The sequence below is a fragment of the Gambusia affinis genome, linkage group LG07, assembly GCF_019740435.1.
Source record: "Gambusia affinis linkage group LG07, SWU_Gaff_1.0, whole genome shotgun sequence".
Taxonomy (NCBI): Eukaryota; Metazoa; Chordata; class Actinopteri; order Cyprinodontiformes; family Poeciliidae; genus Gambusia; species Gambusia affinis.
Window position 1 is genome coordinate 24,913,549 of NC_057874.1, and position 16,578 is coordinate 24,930,126.

Sequence of the window (16,578 nt, forward strand, 5' to 3'; positions counted from 1 at the left end):
TAAAAATGCTCACAGATAAACCGGTTTTATAGGTTTGCTGCAATGCATCCTAGATGGCAGGCTATCAAGACAAAGACAGGGTCATTTCTCATTTGACTCTTGAGTGTCCACTAACGGTTGGTCGTCCTCAGTTACACACACAATCTTCCTCTTGACCTTCTTGTTGGATGAAATGATAAAGTAGGGGCTGAGGGAGGCATAGCAGGAGGAGAAGAACACCCTCATGTCAGCCACTACTGGTGAAACCTTTGATACCGTCAACATGTAGATCCAGATCACATTATCAATGCCAAAGAACACAACGTAGAGGACCACCAGGGTCACCACAATTTTAGCCGCTCTAGTTTCTGACCTGCTGCCATGAGCGCGACGGATCCCTTTCACTTGTTCACTGTGACGGTGCAGTAGCAGGAGGATGTACCCGCTGGAACCCAACATCAGGGCTACAAATGCAAAATCCCTCCCAGAGACAGCCACTCCGTTAATAACATAGGACATATTGTCTCTGAAGTCCACATGACAGAAGCCGAGGTTGAGGGTGAATGCAGGGATGGTGCCGTTACGTGGAGCCATGGAGAAAAACGGAGCTGCAATGCAAATGGCCATATTAAGAAGCCATAATCCTGCAAAGGTCGGAAGGACCAGAGAGGGAAGCATAGGTTTCAACTTGGACAATCTGGGCCCTGAAGGGGCTATTGTCACAGCCTGAAATACGCTGAGCATGCAGGTGATGCACACAGACAAGGCCCGTCCAATGCGATAGGCATAGATCACTGCCTTACAACCAGGGTCATTCAGAAGATCCTTCAACCCAAACACAGTCATGGTCTGTGGCACACAACGAGTCAGCAGTAGCATCAGGTTGGCGAAGGCAAGGTGGCAAAGGATCATGTCCACAGGAAGGAGCTTTGGTTGAGTACAGATTATGCTGGCGTATGCCAGAAGCACAACAGCGTTCCCCAATATGCCCAGGCCTGTTTGCAAGAGGAAGGAGACCCCTTTGATAGTCACACAGAGATCCATACCAAGACCTGCATGAGACAATGTTTAAACGGTATGCATGACAAAAACATCTGATGCAAACCACATAAATCTTAGTTAAATCATGTGAAACAAACCTTAGTAATCCAAATCTGATAGACCTTACTCTCGCTTGAAGCTACGGATAAAAAGCAAACGTATTTTAGTAAACAGGCTGCCAAATAGCCTGTGAGAGACAATTTATAATCCTCAAGGTCCCTCAAGACTGCTGGCCAAGATTCAGTTCACAGTTTGGCAATTCAATGCAATAAGCTAACTTTGACTCACATTGTCTCAGAGGAATAGAGTCACAAACAAAACACTTGACGTATTCTAATACAGTAGCGATTAGTATAAACTGGGATGCTTACAGAGTGATTTCTCCTGATCTCCCTGTTACTATGATTTCTTAATATCCTCCTAATTTCTGAGGACGATATTGTTAAAACTATCTTATGTGTCAGGTATAAAATAATTAAGATTTATTTTTAGAGGTAGCCATCAAATAAGTTAAAGCGTTGGTATTTTATCTCACCCTCGGTATGAAAAAAAGGTGGGTGGTTTTTACATTTACTCAGTTACATTTATTTGAGCAACTTATCTGGAACAGTTGTACTTTTCAGAGTAGTTTTACCTACTCATATTTTATACTTTTACTTGAGTATTTTTACTAGTGAATAGTGTTATGATAATACTCCACCCAGTGTGAGTAACTTTGCTGAATAATGAACAAGAATATTTTAACCAAAAATACACGAGACAGATACAAACCTATAGTTTATGTTAAAGGGAGACATCTTGTTTTAATATAAGTGTTGCTGTTTTCATGTTATTTTCCATTTGCTGAGCCTGTTAAGACATTTGGAGATTAATTAGATACAGTAAATACTACGCATTGTTAATGGATGTACTTACATTACTGTAAACAATAGCTTCCTCAGTTTCATATGGAGAAATTGATTTGGAAACATGTTTTTTCTACATTAATATTTGTTATTTTGTAATTATGTCATTCATTTAAATTTTTTTTATTTTAGTTTCAGTTTTAAATGACCAGAATTTGCACATAACTTCATGTAGTTATTTTATTTTTTTCTGTCCCATGGCATTATTGAAAAATATTAAATCAGTTGTTAGGATTTGTTACTCAGTATTTAAGTAGCATTTTTACTAAATAGCTACTTTTTTACTTTTACTTCAGTAAAAATATATTGAATATATTGAGTGCTAGTCATCATGAATGGAACATTTAGGGAATTCTGTGAATGTCATGAACTTTGTCTGACATTCCTTGAATAAAATCATTTTATAGTGGACACAGTTAATCAAAGCAATAAGTAAATAGTTACAAATAGTACACATAGAGATATGTGTGTGTTTTAATAAAGAGTTCCTTTATAAATAAATACATTTTCAACATTAAAATTATGCGTAAAACATTTTAATCACTATAGAATTCATCCTTGCTAAAAGAAATAGTTGTTTTTCATTATAACAACTTATCTGTGCTGCTTTATGTAACCATATGACAAGTTCAACTGTTTTTCATGCCTCCAATTTTGTTTTGTTTGTACAAAAATTGCTTTTCACTTTCTATAAAACCAGAGAGAGAAGGAAAACACAGTTAACCAACAAGGGAATGAAGCAGTGTGTAATTTTTGTGTACAACCATTAGTTTTTACGAAAGGACATATGGTGCTTTGTTGTGTGCTCTTTTCTGACTTTATGTCTAGAGAGCATATTAAAGAGACACAGAGGAGCAGGTCAATTAACTGCAGGTATGTAACAATCCCTGTTTGCGGTAATTAGGGGCAGAAGAAAATCTGGTCAGTATTAATTTAAAATGCAAGCCTCCACAGTTTGAAATGTACCTAAGGGTTTCTTTCAGTGAAAGTGGAGAATAGCATGTGAGCCGCATATTTTCTTCTAAATGCACACAGAGAGTTCAGGGTCCATCAGCTGGAACTGTCGCTTTGAATGCGAACTGTTTTTAGGATGGTTGTTTTTCTCACGGGAGTCTTCTATGGAATAAATCATCATTAGAGAAAGTTTCTTCCTTAGTGTTCTTTTTCGCATGTTTACATGTTCAGTGAGTTAATTAGAAAGGCATGTTGAAGCTTGTTCTCCTCAGGGGAATTCAACATGTCCTGTTGAATTTCCCTGAGGGATGTTATTGAGGCCCTTTCCTCCTGGCAAGTCATTTTTCTCTAATTGCCATCATAATTATCATATCAGAAATACATTTAATAATAATTAAATCTATAACAATGTAACATTATTCTATTAATTATAAAAGTCATATCTAGAGTAAAACAGCTGGTGATTATAAATGTGCAATGCGATATAAATTTGCTACACTTGTGATCGATGTTCTATATCAATGGAACATCTTGTGAAAGGAATCTATTGCTCTTATACTTAGTTTGGTTTGAAGGGGACAATGGCACATTATTACATCTTGTTTATGTAGGAATATGTTCCCTAGAACCTCTTAGACACTAATTTAAATTAGTGTTTTCTAGTGTTTTCTATTTTTTAAAACACTAGCAAAATAAATTAGTGGGATTTCGTCATATTCGAATGTCTAAAATTTCCCAAACATAAAAAGTCTAAATAGATTTCTTTATTTTGCCAAAATAGATGATTATTAACAAAACCAATGTAGCATTTCAACTCACTAAAAGCTATTCTGAACACCAAAGAGGTGAGCAGTTAATCTAAAAATAGCATTTATGTAGTAGTATCACAACTTCAACATCATTCTTACTCAAGTAAAGTTGTAACAAGGGTGCTATAAAAAGGCTACTCTAGTCCTGAGTAAGTGATCAATCATCTGATTTGATACTTTACCATCAGACAGACAGAAAATATAGTTATATGTCAATTCCAATATTTTGATGACCAATGTTAAAAAATGTTTACAAATAACACAAGTGCAAAATAACACAACGTAAGTAAAAGAAACACTACTCCATCAATTTTTGAATATTAAACTTGAAACCAATTATTTGCACTCTGCTAGAATAGGGTGAAGTGCTTCCAGTGTTGGAATATGGTGTTTACCATATTATTGTGTCCTCTAAATGGCAGTAAAACTACTGTTAAAATATAGATGTAATGAGTTCATGTAACTGTAACTTACTGCCCACTTATGCCAACAAATACTTCTTGCATGAAATAAAAACATTTTAGGTGAAAAATAAACACTTTTGCAATCAGCCCCATGCCATTTGTCCAAATATCACAGACAAGCTGAAAACTACTGAAAAACAGACGCTTAGCAGTGTTTTTTCTTAGTATAATGGCTGAAGAAGTAAAATGCAACTAACAAAAAGAAAGTTATATACCTATAATTTGAAATCTAAAATTCTTTAAAAAAATGTTACCCAAAGTGAAAAGTTAGATTTCCCTTAAGTTAACCGATACATTAAACAATAATTAAACCCACATCACCAGCAGTTCTTTCTTTTTTTTTACTTGTGCCACTTTATTTATGTCAGAATATAAATTTAAAGGGGGAAGTCCAATAGAAAACATTTAATATTCAAGAGGGGTATTTTGAGGCCCTTTCAGGGAAGTCCCTTTTTATTTCTGGTTTGGCCACAACCAAGAGAAATCAACTAAAGACTAATTTCCAAAACCCTGCAGAGGGACCTGCAGGTAAATTATGTCACCTACTTGCATTGACGTGTCCATCCACAATTATAAAGATTTATTGGCTTTGGACATAAGTTGGATTTTAAGATGTGTTCTTATGGTAAAAGAAAAAAACAAATGTGGGGGATTGATTACATTAACGTAAGACGACGTGACTTGCTTTATATCTCTCCACTGGGGGGCACTGTGGTATTGAAAGGAAACTGAGCCTTTAATATAACCTGTAATTCATTTTAAAATGATTGAAGGAATCTAAACTAATGCATTATTAAAGCAGATGGTGTTTATAAAAAAGTATTTAGAGACTAATTGGAAAAATGAAAAATAAGTCATAATAGTATGTAACAAAATCATTTCCACTTGGAAAAACATAGACATTGATAAATTGTCTGATCATTTTTTACACTAAAACGTTGCTCTAATATGTTCTTCCTCTCGCTACCATCTTGCTGTCAGCTCTAAGTGTTTTGTACCATATAAATGAGAACAATCAGTGGCTTCTTCATGTTAATCTGGTCTGTCTAAACCCAGTGAGAGGACAGAATCAGTCATCTGGATTGATCTCAAGTAATTGGAGGCTGAGGGAAGAGAAGTCAATGGACCATGCAAAGCAGAACCAACAGCTGCTACCTGTCTCCAGGTATAAAGAAAGAAAAAGTCTACTGACTTCATGAGGGGATCACTGTCTGTCAGGCACAAGTTCAGCTTCAGAGCTCTCAGCCTTCCCTATCTGGTTTTAACTTCCACTAAAGGTTTTTTTTTCCTGAGACCGGCTTGAATAACTTTAAACATTCAACATTTTGACAATATGATTGAATGATTTTCTATCTTTATCTATTGTTTTTCCTCTCTGCAGGAATGCCATCTAATGAGGATATCCGTGGGATGCTCTTTCTGTCGCTCACTGTTGTTGGAGTTCCTGGGAACATGGCGGTCATTGTTGCCTTCCTCCTTCTGATCCTCCAAGAGAGCTGGCTCCTTGCAGCAGACGCCATCATCCTGCATCTGTCCTGCACCAATCTGCTGGTGGTCCTCGTACGCTGTCTGATGGAGACACTGGCCTCCTTCCACCTGGTCAATGTCTTCGGAGACATTGGCTGCAAAGGTGTGATCTTCATCTACAGAACTTCCAGGGCTCTCTCTATCTGGCTCACCTTTCTCCTTAGTGCCTATCAATGTTTGAGTTTTGCCCCTCCTGGATCAAAATGGGCCTCTGTCCGCACCTTAGTGGCCCAAAATTTACCCATTGTGTTTGTCTTCCTCTGGGTCCTCCATACTAGCCTTAGTGCAGGGGCCATATTGTTCTCTGTGAGCTCCAAGAATGAGACTGCTGTGACAACAAGCGCTATCAACGTGGAATTCTGTTATGTGAATTTCCCATCAAATATCCTCAAAAAGGTTTATGGGGCGATACAAGTGAGTAGAGATGTAGTGCCTATGGCCCTCATGACTCTAACCAGCCTTATCATTCTTGTTCTCCTCTACAAACACAGCCAACACCTCAAGGGGCTCCGTGGTGCTGGCCATCCTGGTTCAGGAACTTGTGGTTCCGAGCAGCGGGCTGCTAAAGTTGTAGTTGTGCTCGTGACCATTTATGTTGTTCTTTATGGGGTCGATAACTGTCTTTGGGTGTACACACTCACTGTGAGGCACACGATGAACTCCTCACTGATCTCTGACCTGCGTGTGTTCTTCGCCTCGCTGTACGCAGCGCTGAGCCCTCTGGTTATCATCGCGTCTAACAGGAAGGTGAACAGCAGGCTGAGGTGTGTAGCACAGGAAAAGCCTTTGCTGGGAAGAACAGCTCACCTTCGTTCTATATGAGGGCAATCTGGGACGGTCGATTGCACACATGGCTGGAGGTGAAACCAAGGCTGAGATGAAACTGAGCTTTTCTAATATCTGGGTCATGTGTAGGTTATTCTGTTGAAATCACACTTTCTGACAAGAATTACTTTACCTCTGTTAGAACATTCTAGAGTTGAATTTTTTGAGTTTTTTTTAAGGAGTTGTTAAGCAAGTTGCAGCTCTGTAAAATGACAAAAAAAGAAGAGATCACAACAGCCTTTTTTTTTCCTCCAAATTTATGATTTCTAGATGTTTGACAACCATCATTCAATGCTGATTAGATCATCACTCTACCCCAACAGTAATGTGAAAGACTAATGGCAGCACACATGAAAACTATAATGCAAAATCCAGACACTGATCTCTCAACCTTAAAACAACCATTGGAATGGTGTTGTTTAAAAAAATATAAACATCTTCTCTTTGTTTTATTGGAGCCAATATATTGTCAGTGACATAATTTTTATTTAAAATTTGGGGAAAATTTATTGATTGTTTATATAATTAAACAAAAATGTTAATTTTATTCAAGCACATACCTATAAAAATAAGAGCGGAGAATTGGAACTTTTTCTTATAATTTTTTTAACCTATCTAGAACTGTATTTGACATTAAGTGTCCCTTCATATGAAAGAAAATAGTGACAACTACCTCTCTCCTGGTCTACCAGTGTGTTAACTTTACTGGTTTATTTCTCATGTACCAGCAGTACAAACTATATTTTATGTTGCTGTCAAATGACTTCCAAGTCCCCATTTAGCCATGATTAAGCATTTGAATAGGACGTGGGAAATGTTCAGTGATAATCAGGCAGGTTAATTGCCACACTCGGATTTGGTTGAAAACCTGACTCCAAAAGTACATTCTTCATAGCTCAGTCATCTGGCAGAAAGGAGCGCTGGAACAATACGTTCTAAAATGTTCATTTCACAATAATGAATTATCCCATTTATTCCTGAAAATGTCTGTCTGAATCATACGTAAGCTGTAAAATGTTGCAAAAGATGAAGAAGAGTCACAAAATTGCATTTTATTATAAGGTCTGGTGAGTTCACAGTTGACATGGCAGTGAAAGAAATTAGGAGTCATAATGCTGTGGCATAAGAGAATCAAGGACATAACAACCTCCGTCACTGACAGCCCAGAGACACACAGTGGGGCTGCCAGCTCCCTGTTATCCTGAAGTAACTCTAAAGTGAAATCAGTGTCACACTTTTAATCTGCAGGTGAGGAGAGGGAGAAGAAGCCCTTGCAGTGCTTGTGCAGAACTGTTGCATTTACCAACAAGATGACATCAGCAATGAAGAACATTTAAAGGTCACATCAAAGAGTAACATTTACTTTTAATTTAAGTTTCAAATGTTAAAACCCATCATATTTGCTCTCAAAGCACATTCTCCAGATGAGAAATCCCATGTGTTTTACTCTTCAAACCACTGAAATCTGATTTGCACTTTAAGACAGACTCCGGTGGAATGAAGGATAGAATACATGGATAGATTCGGGGCGCTGCAATTGGAATACTGGATGCCGATCTGTCCTTTCAGGGCTTTCCTGTAAGGAAAAAAATAGTCAAATCATTAAAACAAAGAACAAGGACACAAGAACAGGTTCAAGTGTCTGAGTCTGTGTGTGAAGGGTGCGTCAGGAAGGCCTCTCCCCGCACAAGACAAGACCTGTTGTCACGGCTTTCTGTTTTTCTGAAGTCTTTTGAGCCTGGAGAATTCTGAAGGCAGTTTAACATGATCACACAAGCACAAATGCAACCTCCTACTAGGCTTCCATTTCTCACTGCAGATTGTCTATATTTTTCCATTCTATCTTAATGTTGGATAGAAAACAGAATTTGCTACCTTCTAAGCAAAACGTCTTGCATACAGAGAAATTAAAAAATGAGTGGATTTTAGCAAAACTGAAAACCTACAAGTGCATCCTATTTGCATGTAGTTATGCAAAATATACAGATACAAACCTGTGCAAAAAAGGTGTCAGAACTGTCCGGAGTGTCTTGTTACAAAAAATCTCAAAATCCTGCCAGCTGATACCCCAGGACTGCTGATGTGCCGCACCTGACGTGAATCTGTTTACCTGCACCAGGTACAAATCTTTTTGTCCCTCTGTCCACCAATAGCAAAGCAGAAGAAGGGTTGAACCAACCCCCTTCTTTTGCCTTGGAGCAAATCCACACCCTGCTGCAATTGAATGTTAACTCAGAAACATCTCCTCCCCCGCAGAAAAAACTTTCTTACCAATTCGACAAAGTTGATGATAAATGAATTTACAAGGTGCAACCAGTAGCAAAACACTTCAATAGCACCAAACAAACAAGACAAAACAAAAACATTCAGAAATCAATGTTTTTAGAATAAGCATAGAAATTTTTATTCCATTATTCCTATATCAAGTTTTATTTAATTGGATCTCAAAAAAGTAAAACTCTAATATATGCCTCTGATGATGTTTAAATAACTAAAACAGTAGAATTTTATTCCTGTTTCACTAATTAACACATCCTAAGGTACATTTGGTTTTGTGCAAATGAGAGACTTGCTGTAATAAGCTCTTTTTGAGTTCACTGATAAAATCTCTGTTGTTTCCATTTATGGGATTTTTCTTTAGGCTTGTTGTTTACAGGATTTATTTGTCAAAGAGAAGCCATAGACAGAAAGTACTTTGTACTTGTATATAAATCAACACAATGAAATGATATTAGACTGCAGAACTGATAGAGAAATGAAGAATTACATAGTAGAACTCGCATCTGTTCTTTAAATATGCAAACAACGGCTAAAATACCTCAGAGTAATGTGCTCTAAAGTCTGACCCAATAGCTGCCAGCAAATATTTACAATTTCGATTCCATTTTTGAAAAATATATACGATCCACAGTTGACTGTCTGTGAGTCTTTCTCTTGCATCCACCTGGTTTAACTGATTTCCTCAGACTCAGTCATGTTACAACTTGCCTGGAATGTTGCTCTGCATGCAAGCAAGGAGGCCTGTTCTGGAGCAAAATACAAAGCCAAAGAACTATTTTAAAACAACAATAATATGATACTTGAATCTGCACATTAAGGCATTAACTAGTTCTAACTTCAGCATTACAGTATGGTAAAAAGTAAGTCAAATTTGAATTAAATCGATGAAATATGGCCAGCCTGTAGCATTAAGCAGATGATTGATGGTGCTCTCATGTTTAAGCATTACCTACCGTAAATTAGCAAGAGTCAGCAGACTATTAATTAAGCATAAAGGACAGTGAAAACCAGCTTGCCTCACTATTTTCAGAAAAAAAAATCTGTCTGTCACATCCAACCCTAACGTCACTAATTAAAATTTTGAACTGTAGATTTGTATCAAAATTAAACACACTTTCTAAATGCTGACTTTTTAGAGCTCAAAATTGACCATGTTAGATTACCGTACGGTATTCATATCCTTTAAGCTTCTTTTGGTGCTTAATTTCCAAGGATCACACTGTATTTAGCTTCATCCATTTCACCATCAATTCTGACTAGCTTTCCTATCTCTTCTTAAGCCAGGCATCCACACAGCTTGATGCTGCCACCACCATGTTTCACAGTGTTCAAAATTATGTGAAGTTTTACTTTTCACCAACAACAGAATTTTGTATGTTGACCAAAAAGTTACATTTTGGTCTTACCAGAGTACTGTCTTCCATGCATTTGCTTTGTCCCCCATACAACATTTACTTTAAACCACTCATGAAAACCAAATTTGTGGAGTCCAAAAAAAAAAAAAACTTTTGTTCTGTCTGCAGATTTTTCTACCTGGCACTTCTGGTACAAATTTACCAAAGTAGGGATGTTTTTTTATTTTTTATTATTTGGGTACAAAACAACAGACTGAAACAAACAAAAACAGGGTGGTATTTTTGTTGTTTAATACATTAAATGAGCCAAAGAGCCACTTGTAGAACTCTAATCTAACAGATAAAAACTGTGATCAGCTAAAGCTAAAAGTGAGGCATCTTAATTTTTAATTCACTGTCAAAGTAAAACTGTAAAGGCGAGAAGTAAAATTAGTCCAAGGGAGCAATTAGCCACGGTCACTGTGCCAGTGCATATCATCATTCCACTATCATTTTTTTAGTATAATGACTATGTCTTGGTAGGTTTGCTGATGTGTAATACTATTTAAAATTTTAGGTAATGGGTCAAATTGAGTTCAGTGGGATATTCAAAGCTTGGGATACTGTATAATCTAAACCTGCATTAAACGTTTTCGTAGTTTTATTTTTAATCCATCTGCTTTGTATTAATAATGTCTTTAAAATGCTGTTTCTTCAATAATGTTCTTTAACAAACCTTTCAGAGCTTCACAGAAGAGAAGATAAAATCACACATAGGTAGCAGATGTGTGATATAAAAAAGAGTGACTTTTGGAAGCATGGAGTTGGATTTTATTTTGGGGTATCCAAATAAAGAGGTCCTAATACAAAAACCTGTTGCACCTTATTGATTTTTCTTTGTAAAAAAGTGTAAACCATGTATTATTTTATCTCCACATCACAATTATGAACCATTTTGTGTTGTTCAAATACATACATTCTTGAAATATAAAATACTTTGAAGTTTGTGGTTGTGACATGACAAAATCTAATTTTATTTAGCAAAAAATGTAAAAAGTAAACCACTTATTCCATACATGTAAAAATGATTATGTAAAACTCTTAAATTTTCCATGGAAGCAGGACGAGTGAAGCAATAAGACTATCAGTGTAGTCATACAGTATACGCAAGACTTGGTAAAAGTGGAATGATGGTCACTGGCCCCCCACTTAGAGAACACATGCTCTGCTTCCTTAAAACTGCTTCTTATAAAGAAAAGATAATAGCAAGAAAATGTTGAGTAAAAAATAAGGAAAACAAGCACAGAGATGTTTGGAACTTCTGAAGAATAACTGAATATTTAAACTCTTTCACCAGCAATGTGGAGGGAGACAGCTTGAAGTGGCGGAAATGAAAGCAAAGACAAGCCCCTACTTGAACTAAAGCATGAGTGGTTGCTACGTCAATATTCTCTCAAAATGTGCACGTGATTTTTTTCCAAGTATTTTTGTTTCATCTTCACATAGGTAATCTCTCTGAGATCAAGGCAATCTTTTAAAGCAAAAGAGAGAAAAAAGTGTGTGTCAGATCAAAAACAGGCTTCAACCAAACATCAGTTTGAAGGGATTAATATGTTGATAAGCCAATCCTGGGTCCCTGGGGGACTCTGAGTCATGCTGAAAGCTGTGAGAAGGCATAAATCCAGATTTGAATCTATTTAAATTATCGTTTTTCAAAGGCGGGAGACACAATGATTGCTCAGAGCACTTTTTTCTTTTTTTAAAGCTGAACCAAACTCAAGGGAGGATTGTGAAACAATCACAGTTGTTTGAAATTTTGAACATTTTGCTAAGTCATTCAAGAAATACGGCAGTATGACTTTACACAAACACAGTACATGAGACATACAGAACTCTAATCCTTGTCAACAATGTAGCATTTGTGCCTCTATATACATCAACTGCAGTGCTCTGAAAAATATTTGCCATCCTACGGATGTCTTACTTTTTCTTTTTGATGCATTTTACATTTTGTATAGTCAACCATATTATAATATGAGAAACAAACAAAGCAGTTTTAAAATTAGGATTTTTTTTTAATTAAGGGAAAGTTAAACCAACCATTGTAAAGAAATAGTTTGAATTAGCCATGATTGACCACATCTTTTTGAAAATCTGAGTCTACTTTCACTACCCACATCAAGACCTGATTTCTGCTAGAATCAATAAATAGCTTACAAAGAATCTCCCTGATAACATGAAGAATAGGCTGCAAGATCTCAAAAAACAATTCAAAATGTCCCAATCTAATGAAATTCAAGAGCAGATTAGAAACAAAGCAATTGCATCTGTCAGTCTGGAAAGAATTACAAACCCATTTCTTTGGTTTTGGGTCCCCAGAGAATAACGGTGAGAGTCATTATCCACAAATGGGGAAAATATGGAAATTAACCTTCCCAGGTGTAGCCTGTCAACAAAAATTATCTCAACTATGCATCAAAGATTCATCCAAGAGGTCATTAAGGCATCCAGAAAACCATTTAAACCACTGGAGGCATCACTTGGGTGGATATTCAACAGTTAGGATGAGACCAGAGAAAAATAGCTTCAACACTCCTGACCAAAACAAAAAAAAGAAAGAAAGAAAAAAGAAAATACAAAGGCTTATCTCACATTTGCTAAAAAACATTCTTAATGGTCCTTTTGGGAAATATTCTGTGGACTGATAAAACAAAACTGGAGCATTATGGAAATTACATCGAACATAAAATTGACACAACATTTCAGAAAAAAAATGAAGAAAAAAATATAACCAAAAATGGTGGTGTTTTGAGGTTGTATACTTTCCAGCTTCAAGATCTAGACAACTTGCCATAATTGATGGAAATTTTAATTTCCGCCCTCTCTCTCTCAAAAGAAAAAGTCTAACTGTCAATTAAGATCAAACACACTTGTTCTACGCAAGAGAGCAATGATCCAAAACATACCGATATGTCTGCCTCTTAATGGTTCAAAAATAAACAAAATTAAGATTTTTGAATGCCCTATACTTAAGATCGTTTAAGCACAGTACGACCTAGAACAGTCAATTCATGCTTAAAAACTCTGTTGTGGATTAAATTATTTAATTGTGCAAGAAAGATTGGATCGAAAATTCTTCATTGCAGAAGACTGTGGTTATAAGTTATCTTTAATCTTTGTCTGCAATTGTTGCTGCGAAAGAGGCACAAACATTTGAAAGGTTTAAGAGGTCATCACTTCTTACCTATGTAGAGCTAGGTGTGTTTGTGTAGTTTGATTCCTTAATAGATGAAAACTGTATTTTATAATTACTCATTTTACTGGAATAATACAACAAAGACAGCAAAAGCTGAAGAAATCTGTTAGAGGACAGAACAGTTTTTTCAGCAATGTGTTTTGTTTTTATGTAATGCAAAGTAAGTGATGCTGTTGTGATGTTCAGTCGTAGAGCACAAAACTCTCAAACTTCAAATAAGTAATATTGACACAGACAATCTAATTCCCACAAGTAAATGAGAAAGATACAAATTAAGAAAACAAACAAAACACATTTTGCTCACATAAAACTCATATGTATATTGCATTTTTCTTTTTCATGTTTGTTGTCATAATTCTGAAACATAATTGTGTTGAGCTGTGTTCTAGAACAGTGGCTCAACAGACACTAAGTTTAACCTGACACAGGGTATGAGAGAGTGAGATGATAAAGCCTGGGGGTCTAAAACAATGATGCACTATGGCAACAGGAAAATAAACAGGAGTGGCTTCATTTTAATCCACCAGAGTGGAAAAATTAAAGCTTTAGTACAAATGCTTCCTAAAGAAATTTGGGCCATTTATCAGGAAGATTTGGGGTGCAGAAAAGGATAGCTCAGAGTTTGAAAGTGGGATTCTTTGAGAACATACTCACCAGTTCACATTTAATCTGCAACAACACCTCTTGAAACGTCTTCAGTTTGATGAAACAGAGATTAGTTTTCCAGTAAAATGTTAGTGTGGAACTAAAGCAGTGGATATCTGATATATTAAAATATTCCAAACTCAAAATTATAATGCAAGCACTTATTTTTATAAACATTATTAACTGGAGTTTATGATGAAATTGATTAATCCAATAATATACAATAAGATGAATGCCCACTCCTACTTCAAACATGAGAGGAAAATGTAAACTTATTTCATAAACAGATTGACAAACAAACTCAGAAACGTCAACAAACAGTTTATATATGTCGCTTTTGCTACATCTAAGAATGTGGCAGCCATATTGGATTTGAGTTTTGAGTCACACTGTGATTAAGGACTTTTAAAGTTTGAATTCATACTAACACGATAAAACAACTACTTACAAAAAATGAAATAATATAGACTTTAATAAAAATAAGAATCTGCTGCAAATGTGAAATCTGTTTAAAGGCTTATAGATACTTCTGAATCTGGTGTTGGTATGATGTGGTAGAAATCCTGCTCAGACTTGCAAAGCTTTCCTTGTAGATAAGATTTACATAACGTATTTTTAACACCCCTTCATTATATCTTCACTACATCTTTAAGACTAATGGCAACACTTTCTACCAACAGTACAGTATTTATTCAAGGTGACATGCATGCAGCTCTAATAGCCTTAGTAAAAACATCTTCCTATATTTGTTGTGATTTTTTTTGGCAATTCTATCTCCATAATTTACAGAAAGCTTCCCAAAAATATAATACTGGATAATAAGATAATTTACATTAGTACAACTGTAAATGTGTTTTAGGAAAAAATAAGACACCTTTACAAACTAACTTTTAGCATCTGAGAAAATCTGATGCTAATGGTTGTCCTCAAGTTTATGTAAAGACTTCAGACACATTGAACATGTTTAATATTATGGCCTGCTTTTCCACTCTAAATGGTAAAAAAAACATCATAAAACTTTTTGTCAGCTGGACTGCTTTGTCTGGACTTTTGCTTTAAATCTGTGCGATATTGGAGCCTCATTAAATGAATCGTAAAACCACTTTTTACACTTCAGGTAGGATTAGGTTTCTGCTTTACAAGACCCTGTCCATTTCTCATGTGAGAGGAACCTGTAGTATGTTGTTACAGTTGATGGGGTCAAATTTAAAGTTGAAACATGCATAATGAAACTTTTCTTTTACAATTTGATGAGAACAGCAGAAAAATACAATTTGATTAATGCATTTTTCCAGATTATAGCATATATTTCCCCTTTGTTCTTCTGTAACTCAGATTTTTAAATTGTAAAAGCAAACATAACCATAAATCAAAAATAAACCTCATTTTTTGTGTTACATTTACCCTGTAACAGGAAGGATCTTGCCCTTTATCTCAATCATCTTGCCCCCTAAATGCCACAAAGGTGGAATTTTCCATGAACTCCTTCCCTAAGTTTGCTGTGGAATTCAGGCAAGATTCAGCAAGCCCTGCAGAGCTCGGCATCTCTGCAAGTAACCGTGTGCTGAAATGCTTGTGAACGTCATGCCCACCTCCTTAAATCTGCCTTTGGAGGGTTTGTTAGGCTATTACTCAAAGAGCAACTCTTTCCTGTAGCGTGGGTAGTTGTTTAGTCGATTGTTGGGATTCTGGAGTGGGCTGTTTCAGGGATCAGTAATCTCTGCAGTGAGCTCTGTTTGTCTTGCCAACTAACACATAAATGTAGTTCTTCGTTTAAGGCTGAAGTACTGGATAATTTTAAAACAGAATTAAATCTATTCATTCTTCTAAGTTACTCTCAAAACAGGGGAGTGAATTGGCATAACTCTAAAGCTAAAGCTTCAGAGAGACGTTTACGACTGCTCTATTAAACTGCTGCAGATTGCAATCTGCGCCTCAAAGTAACAGAGCTTGTAAAGTTATACAACATGGGGCATGTGTGAACAAAACGGCTGCACACATCTTCCCTCTAACACCCTTCACACAGGTGTGGAAACTGAATGATAACGTGTGGAGGAAATGGCAAGAACAAAATGTCTCTTTGGAAAACAAAGCCCGCCAAAAACAGCAATTTGAGGCATATACTTTTAGGAAATGAATAAACAAACCCCTTAAAGTAAATTTGATGTATGTAAGATGACAAATTGTTTAGAGATAAAAGATGCTGTTATATTGAGCTTTACTCCAACGCTCTATGAAATATTGAGTCTCTCTGAGAGTTTTCATGAAAAGCAGTGTCACTCCTCCCAGATAAAGCTGAATAATAGATCTTATGGATCCTCTATGGATCATACATCTACAGTCAGTGTAATTACAGAAGACATGAATGGAACACTAACACCATCTGTATTGAATTTCTTTATTTTTTATTTTTTACTAGTAAGAATTTAATAAGTTTAAATTTCCAAATACTGCCTCAGAAAGTAAAAGCTGTCTCACAGAGTTTGGGGTAATGATTCAGAAAAAGTTCCGGAAGCTGAATTTTCACTTTTTTGTTGATGTGAAACTGATCAGAAAACA

The 16,578-nt window shown here is 36.1% G+C and overlaps 2 protein-coding genes across 2 annotated transcripts; one reads left to right on the forward strand and one right to left on the reverse strand.

Moving 5' to 3' along the window:
- Nucleotides 1–81: 81 nt before the first annotated feature.
- On the reverse strand, nt 82–1,023 carry LOC122834059 (olfactory receptor class A-like protein 1). The gene has a single exon (XM_044122159.1). It carries the CDS (start codon nt 1,021–1,023, stop codon nt 82–84), a length of 942 nt encoding a protein of 313 aa, XP_043978094.1.
- Nucleotides 1,024–5,508: 4,485 nt separating this feature from the next.
- Nucleotides 5,509–6,501, forward strand: LOC122833992 (olfactory receptor class A-like protein 1). Its single transcript, XM_044122027.1, has one exon. The coding sequence runs from the start codon at nt 5,536–5,538 to the stop codon at nt 6,499–6,501; it is 966 nt and encodes a 321-aa protein (XP_043977962.1). The 5' UTR covers nt 5,509–5,535.
- The last annotated feature ends 10,077 nt before the right edge of the window (nt 6,502–16,578 follow it).

Excerpts from the sequence above, each read along its gene's own strand:
- LOC122834059 (XM_044122159.1), bottom strand. The coding sequence starts at position 1,023 with ATGGATCTCTGTGTGACTATCAAAGGGGTCTCCTTCCTCTTGCAAACA.
- LOC122833992 (XM_044122027.1), top strand. The coding sequence starts at position 5,536 with ATGCCATCTAATGAGGATATCCGTGGGATGCTCTTTCTGTCGCTCACT.